The sequence below is a fragment of the Apium graveolens genome, chromosome 9 (assembly GCF_009905375.1).
Source record: "Apium graveolens cultivar Ventura chromosome 9, ASM990537v1, whole genome shotgun sequence".
NCBI lineage: Eukaryota > Viridiplantae > Streptophyta > Magnoliopsida > Apiales > Apiaceae > Apium > Apium graveolens.
In genome coordinates this window covers 256,244,322-256,252,413 of record NC_133655.1, presented here as the reverse complement: position 1 = coordinate 256,252,413, position 8,092 = coordinate 256,244,322, and the positions used below count along the sequence as shown (strand labels likewise).

At 34.3% G+C, this 8,092-nt stretch overlaps 1 protein-coding gene across 2 annotated transcripts; it reads left to right on the top strand.

The window, feature by feature from the left end:
• Nucleotides 1–969: 969 nt before the first annotated feature.
• On the top strand, nucleotides 970–7,887 carry LOC141684341 (protein TIFY 4A-like). 2 transcript variants are annotated; one of them, XM_074489263.1, is made up of 10 exons: nucleotides 970–1,337; nucleotides 1,418–1,563; nucleotides 2,018–2,169; nucleotides 4,593–4,683; nucleotides 4,772–4,934; nucleotides 5,139–5,204; nucleotides 5,553–5,613; nucleotides 5,692–5,915; nucleotides 7,199–7,310; nucleotides 7,393–7,887. In XM_074489263.1, exons 1-9 carry the CDS (start codon nucleotides 1,202–1,204, stop codon nucleotides 7,279–7,281), a joined length of 1,122 nt encoding a protein of 373 aa, XP_074345364.1. In that variant the 5' UTR covers nucleotides 970–1,201; the 3' UTR covers nucleotides 7,282–7,310; nucleotides 7,393–7,887. The 2 variants fall into 2 exon arrangements, with proteins under 2 accessions (XP_074345364.1, XP_074345365.1); XM_074489264.1 differs by lacking the exon at nucleotides 7,199–7,310 and having other exon boundaries at nucleotides 972–1,337.
• The last annotated feature ends 205 nt before the right edge of the window (nucleotides 7,888–8,092 follow it).

Here is an 8,092-nt window from a genome sequence, read left to right as displayed (position 1 = left end):
CTGCAAAGATAATAAAGATAATAAGATAAGCAATTCAAAGAGTTACTTGAAATATGTGATCACGCCAAAATTGAAGGTTTGGTTTTGTACATTGGTGGTCATGGACCTCAGCTGTATGCTGATTAGAAAATGAGGCCCTTAAGTAGAATTTTCTAAGTTATTTGCCCTACTAAAGAGCTTCTATGATTTCAACCGTACCTTGATATGTAATGTTTTTCATATATTAAGAATAATAATTTTTAAGAGGTTCTAAAGCACTGTATACATAACTCACTAAAAATTATATATGAAATTCAAAAAAAAAAATTAAACACTGAGCGAAGCGCGATAATTTCACCTGATTCTTGATAAAAGTAGCATTCGAAAAGAGGCGGTATTCGACTACAATTATATTGCCATTTTGATTAAGATAAATTATAAATTACAAGCTCGATATCAACTAAAGCTACACTTGTTCAAACTAAATTACTCCCTCGGTCCATGCCAATTGTTATCGTTTCCGAGAGAGTGTCCGACATGTATTTTAAGATGAATATAAAGTATAGTTCAATAATTTATTTTAAAATTTTTCTTTTTTTAAATAAAAATAGAATGTTTAAACTTTTATTCAGAAAAAGATTTCTTTTTAAAATATTATAGAACTATATATTTTATTTATCTTAAAATACGTGTCAGACACTCTTTCAGAAACGATAACAATTAGGAGAGACGGAGGGAGTAATACAGGTACTGAAATCGGTCCGGTCTTTGACTACATAAATTACACAAGGCACCAAGAACGTTAATTTAAAAAAAAAAAATTAAAAGTGATATAAATAAGTTGAGTATCTTGTACTTGTTTTGATACGAATTTTTTCTTGAACAACTTGTTGTATACTGAACTTAATTTACAAAACAAATAGTACATAAATTCGAAGAGCAAAAAATGGAATAAATGATGGCGGTAATAAACGAAAAATCTAAAATGAGTGTAAACCCAATCCTAGCGGGGAAAGAATAAAAGAAACGAAGCATTAATAGTAGTAATAATTTCAACGCAGAGCAGCGACGCCGCAGCTCAAAAAATACTAACACACACTAATCAGTCAAACACACACAATAATTTGTACACAAATTTATACTCCCCGCACTCACACACAATTCCCCAGTTTCGAGACAAAACAACAATTATTACACCTCCACACTCTATCCGGTCAGTTCGATGCCGGAATCTGACGTCATGACGCCGGAAGAAAGCATCAGCAAGTTAATTCTAGAGAAGCCTCTTGATCAGCTCACTGAAGATGACATTTCTCAGCTCACTCGTGAAGATTGTCGTCGTTATCTCAAAGATAAAGGTACTTTTGTGTAGTAATTCTGTTTGTATGTGTATTTGTGGTTTGTTTTGAGAGCTGAGTTGTTAAATTATGTATTCAAGGTATGAGGAGACCGTCGTGGAACAAATCGCAGGCGATCCAGCAAGTTATCTCGCTTAAGGCGCTTCTCGAACCTGCTTCGGACTCCGGTGCTGCTACTGCTAGGAAAAAACTGCACATTCCTCGCCCTCAGATTATACCGAATCGTGTAATTAAACACACTACTTCGTAGTTAATTTATGTTTGATACAGTGATCTTTTAGGTATAATGTATGTACTTTATTCGTAACCACGCTAATTCGTAGTTAATTAAGGTGCAATTTGTTGCGTAACCTAACAACACAGACTTTGTAGTTAGTTAAATTCTAGTAGATACAATGATCTTTTAGGTATAATGTATTTACTTTATTCATAACAACACTACTTCATAGTTAATTATGGTGCAATTTGTTGCGTAATCTAACAACACGACTTTGTAGTTAGTTAAATTCTAGTAGATACAATTATTAATGCTTGTGTTTTATTTGACATAACAACACTACTTAAAACTGTAGATACTGAGATTTTGTTGGTATAAATGTAAATCCTACATTTAGTTTTTGAGTACTTCAGTAGTTAGTTGTTTGAGCCGTCTTGATATACAATTAGGTTATTGAATGTAGGTGCCTAGAGGTACGAGTGCGGATACGGAAATATCTGTTTCGGCTGATGAATCAGTTCCGTGTACGCAAAAAGTGCCGGAGGTGAATCCAGATAGTTCTAGTGAATTGCAGGGAGGACTCGCTCCTGCTGATAACGAATCTGATCCCCCTAGGTAACATTTTCGTAAACAGTGTAATGTATCTATCTTATTATCAATTTTTTTTATAGTCTTCTGATTATCAGGTAATGTGTTTTGTTGATTCTGTTAAGTAGTTTACATTTACTGAATATCATGTCTTGGAGGGCTTAACTTGTAAAATTGGTTGACTTTTAATAGTACTTTCCTACCATATTATCACAATTTGACTTGTTTCTTTGTTTAAAAATAGTCCTACTGGCTTTTATTCGGTGATGCTTATTGTCTGTTTCTGACTTCCATGGTGGTTTGAAGATCTTGAGATTTTTAGTAGATGTTTGTGCTCAACGGTGTGGTGATCTTTTTTCTGGTTTGTGATGCTTTTAATACCACCACTGCGGAACATGTTGCCTGCAGTTATGATAATGTACAGTTCTTGGTTTATGAATGAACATGTTACATATCGTGTTTTCAAAATTGTAGTACAACCTAATTAAGCAATTGAAGTTTTTAAAATTAGGAATTGCAGCTGTAAGAGCAAGTCCAATGCTAGATGCAAAATAGCTATAGCTATTGCTATAATATAGCATCAAAAAGTGCATTTTGGTTCTAAAATAAAACCTGCTCTCCAATACTAGTTGCATAAGTAGTTTCAAATTTCCATAAATCTTTTAACTTCTACTTAATTTAATATTGTTTTGATACTTTAAGATGTACAAGACAATAATTATTTAACTTTTCCCCTCCATTTGTAGTAATAGACGATGTGGCAAGGATGCATGTTTCAAATATAGAACTAAGGATGCATATATGCATATTTGCATGACACCCCTTTGGAGTTGAGTTTTTTTGCATTTGGTGCTATAATATAGCAATAGCACCAAATATAAAATTGCATTGGACTTGCTCTAACACTAACAGTAACCACTAATCAAGTAATGGTTTTCAGTTGCAATGGTGCGATTCTAATTTCAACCTATTGAAAAGTTTATAAACAGTTTATATTTAGGCTTATAAATGACAGAACACTGCTATCTGAATATTGATATCAAGTCTAATTTTTAATACGAAGTATGAGTTTTAAATTAACCAAACAAACTTAAGCTTTAACAAATTAAATGATGTGAGTGTGAACTGATTTCAAAATAACAGATATTGAAATATCAAAGACTAGAATAAGATGTCGAAGACCTCACCGTGCAATCAAGTAATTTAATAATTTAGTTGCCAACTACTATATCAGATCTACCTTTGGAAAGTCGACCACATAATGTATTGCATTATCTGAACTAAATTGTGTTGTAGTTTGTGCGCACAAGTTCATGCACAAAACTTCAATTGTAATTAACTGGATCCTGTTTCTAGAACTCTATGGAAAATGTAATGAAAAATGCGGTTTGAGTTGATTTCAAGCTGAATTAAATAGCCAGTCGACTACTGTGTCTGTGAGTGTAACCATGATATCGTAGTACTTTGAATATTGAGGTGGAATTGCCTTCAAGTTAAGCTTTGCTAATTGTTTGAAACAATTGAAGCATGAATGAGAGTGGACCTTTTAACGAGGCTGAATTGATGAATAACTCTGTATCATAAATTTCTCCACACGTGTATATATTCTTAGTAAATTGTAGGCTAGGAAGCACTGACACTCCAAAAAGGCTGCCGTATGCGTGTCGGACACGGCCGACACGGCGACTCGGCACCGACACGGCTGAGTACGTGTCCGACACACTATGTGGCGTGTCAACAGAAAAAGGCGACCGACACGGGACCGACATGGCCCACCGACTAGGCCCATATATAAAAAAGCCCAAAATCATCATAAAAAACCCAAACCATCTTATATTAACCCTAATTTCTCTTTTTTAACATCCCTGTTCATTTTCATCCTATAAAATACAGAACCCTATATATATACAATCAAATATATACATACATCTATATATATAACACATATATCTCTATAGATCTCTCTTGTTATTTGAAGGACGCATACTATGAGTGGGTCAATGAGTTGGTAATACTGCTGCAGGTTACGGTAAATGATCATTTTAATGAAAATCATTTAGAAATTGCAAATCTGTTTCTTAATGAACCGGAAATGGAAGCTGTTCTTTTTACACAAGATTATCATTTGAATGAAAATGTAGAATAAATCTTACAATAGTTTGTCACTTATTATGAAAAAACTCTAATATTATTATGAACGAAGTTCAATATTTGACATATAAATCTTATATTTTTTATATTTTTATTACTTTTTTTTTGTTGTGTCCTGTATCCAGGACACTTTGATAATTGACGAATCCCCGTGTCCCGTGTCACATGTCCCGTGTCGCCGTATCAGTGTCGGTGCTTCTTAGATTGTAGGTAGAGATTGTTATATGTCATTTATAAATTAATGAAACTGCTCATTTTAATTATCGCCTCGGAGATTGAACTTCTCTAAATTGTTCCAGAACTACAGGTGTTGCTAGCAGAGAAGTTGATCAACTGACAATCTTCTACTGTGGCAAGGTGAATGTCTATGACGATGTTCCATTTGCAAAGGTATTGAATTTTTTTAAAGAATCCCTAATATTACATTTGCTAAAGTTAGTCAGGTTTTGTACTTCTCATTGGACCAAATTTTTTTTAGGCACAAGCTATAATGCAGCTTGCTGCAAGCCCACTTCAATATCCCCAGGAAACTTCACTTGAAGGAAATACAGTGTTTAGGTCTTTACCTAGTCATTTACAACCTTCAAGCGTCAAAGTTGGCATAGATTCTTCTGTCATGGTGTTGCCAAACCTGCGGACAGGTAAGGGGAAATTCACTCAGTTGTGCTGCCTTAAAGTTACTCCCGTTATTGACAAATGAGTCTGACTGTAAAAAGTTTATGGTTGACAGTGTACAAAAAAAACTGTCGCTTTTGACCAAGTGCAGCATTATTCAACTTATGATATTTTGATCTGCATCTTGTTATCCTGTACTAACACCTTCTCTTTTGGTTTGAATTTTACAGTTAAAGCGATAGAAAACTCTACATTGCAAATTGAAGAAAGCAACATACTTCGCGAAGAAAACAGTGGTACAGTTCCGTGCGTATTACAAAGTTCTGATAGGAGAAGTCCAGTAGTTTTGTGAAGTTTTAGGTTTTGAAGGAATTAGGAGTTCAACTTCAATCATTCACTGCAGTAACATAAAAAAAATAAAAATTTGGCCTGGAACTTAAAATATCTTTCTGAGATGGTAAAATATATTGCACTTTTTGATGGAGGACTTTAATTCGTGACTCCTCTTTGTAACTTGTTGTTCCAATGTGATAGCTAGGTTGGCATCAATTTTGCAAGGAAGTGGCTAATGACCGCATTTATACTCTCCGATTTAGGAAGTCTCAAATCCCCTCTGCTTACATAATATTGTAAAATTTATGCAGCTGAAGGCACAGCAAGCAGAAAAGCATCTGTGCAGAGATACCTTGAGAAGAGAAAAGACAGGTAAAGAAAAGTAAATACCATGTGCTTGTTTTAGCTTATGCTTTCTTTCTCTTATTCTGGTCCTCATAATCCTGTCAGGGGAAGGTTTAAATGCAAGAGAAAGGTTGGAGCATCTTCTATTCCTGGATTGGACTTTTACTTAAATCATCATATGGGCAATCAGACTCCAAATGAGCATTTAGGTAGGAATGGTGCTTTTTCCCCAATACCAATTAAATCACCGAGTATGCGCAACAGTAGCGGCTCGCTGGAGAATACCATTTTGAAGAATGCTAATTATACAGCTGTTGTGGATGACAAAGGTAGCATACTATAACATTTGGCTATTGCTCGTGCTTGCATGGACTGATAAACATTCTTTCTTTTCTTCCGGTATCATATTTAGTACCAAAATTTATGGGATTTATATCTTTCCCCTTGAACTCTTAATATATTTTTGTTAATCTGGACTTGGGTATACTTTAAATGGTTGAATGTTATGTACAGTGGACATATACTAATCAATTTTCCATTTCATTCGAGAATAGTATTTTGGAAAGAAGAAAACTCGGAATAGTATTGCAAGTGGGCAGACCACTTCTTACTGATATAGTGTTTTTACAAAATAATAATAATAAATTAACTCGAATAATGGATAGGAGGGCAGCCAATGATTTTTGTAATTGCATCCGGTAAAACTGTTTGGGAAAAGCGGTGTCCAGCTTCAGCTAATTTGTTGTTTTTTTAGTTTAGCAGTTTTTATTTGTTATTAAACACCAACTTGCTTTCTGATTTGGTATTTATATGGGAGGGGGTGGATAAGTATATTAAAGTGCAATTTTTATTTGTTGTAAGCTATCAATAGATTCATGTCAACCTTTACTCATTTATCGTTTCCGACTTCCTGTCGCTTTCGTCATTTTAATTTTCAATGTATGTGCATGAATCATGATTCAATAGTTTGAATGGAGAATTCAACTTTAAAGTGTTTATATACGGTTTTGGCAAATTGCATTATAGAGTATAGACTGTTCTTGCAACCTTTTTCTGTAGAGCGTAGAGCCGTAGACGACTTTCATGGTATCTCTATAGTAGAACGTGCCTAATGTTGGGGGAAACGTCTTACTAAAATATTATAAACTCAGCATAATATAAGTTTAGCATGCTAGACATAATTTTCTTGTCTTTTCTTTCAGGCTCCCTTCATTAATATCATTGTTTGCTCTGCTGTATCTACAATTCTAGTTTGAATGTTTTGGCTGTTGGGTTAATAGAGGAAGCAATAAAGCAATGTTTATTGTCCTTTAATCTTTTTAGGCATGTTACATAATAATCCGACGTCTTAGATTTTTAAGCATACGGGGATGAGAAATGGGGTTTCAAATCCATGATCTATGGGTAGGGAGGAAAAAAGCCTTGCCAAATGCCAATAGGCTATCAATGGAACGTCTTATGTTGATTTAGTAAGTTAGATCAAATTATTTATTATTTATCTTTGCCTTTAGTGGTTATTCTAGGATGTACTCTTTATTTTTTCGCTAGATATCGACATAATTACTTGTCAATCACATGATGGACTGTAATACAAGCGTGCCTTGTGCATTAGGTGGTGTTGGTGGGAAATACAATCTTTGTGATGAAAGCTTACACGATGGAAAGGATGCCTTGATATTTATTCACATATGCTGAATAAATTCACAGTTGTATTTATATATGTTGTACGTGGATGTGGTAACCAAATCTGTTTATACTATGTCTATAGTTGAAATGATCTGTGATGATTGTTTTGTTGTTTTTCAGATTCACAGGAGTGAGAAGTGATGTTGAAACTAGTTCTCGTGCTATGTAAAGGACGAGCTGTTAATCCTTTAAATATCCAACGATGATCACTAGAATGTGAAGAAATGTTTAAATATTAGAATTGGAGTTGTACTTTCTAAATATCGTCACTGCCATTCTGAAGTTTAAACTAAGAGAAGGTTTCCTTTCCAAGTGCTTGGATCCCTGTATCTTTTTTAAGCCTCAGAAGTCCTGCAAATATAATTAGTAAGTAGGTTAAGTGGTTGATTAATCATTGCACCCAACCACCGTGTTATATTAACTTTTGTAATCTCGTGAATATGAACCGCAGCAAAGTGTTAGAACACCGGCATTATGTGATGCTTGCCCTCTTCTGGTGAAAGCACTTGTTATAATGAGCGTGTTAGCTCTGTAATGGAGCTTAGGCTGGATGTTGTTAAGTTATGCAGTAAGAATTTGCACTAAATGCTTTATAAGATAGTTTCTCATACTTCATTCGTTTAGCATGTATATTTTATTTATGTAATTACTTTTAGAAGAATTATTGTAAATTTTTAATTGGCTTTGAAGTGTGAACGGGGTGATGGGATGCTATACTACCACAGAGGCACAGACAAAAAGAGGTAAAAGACATGGGTACAATTGGTGAAGGTAATCCTGAAATTTTGATTAAACCAATGCTATTTAAATTTAAGGCCAA

Excerpts from the sequence above, each read along its gene's own strand:
- LOC141684341 (XM_074489263.1), top strand. The coding sequence starts at position 1,202 with ATGCCGGAATCTGACGTCATGACGCCGGAAGAAAGCATCAGCAAGTTA. Across the intron at positions 1,564-2,017 it reads CTCAGATTATACCGAATCGT|GTGCCTAGAGGTACGAGTGC; the intron begins GTAATTAAACAC and ends TATTGAATGTAG. Across the intron at positions 2,170-4,592 it reads AACGAATCTGATCCCCCTAG|AACTACAGGTGTTGCTAGCA; the intron begins GTAACATTTTCG and ends AAATTGTTCCAG.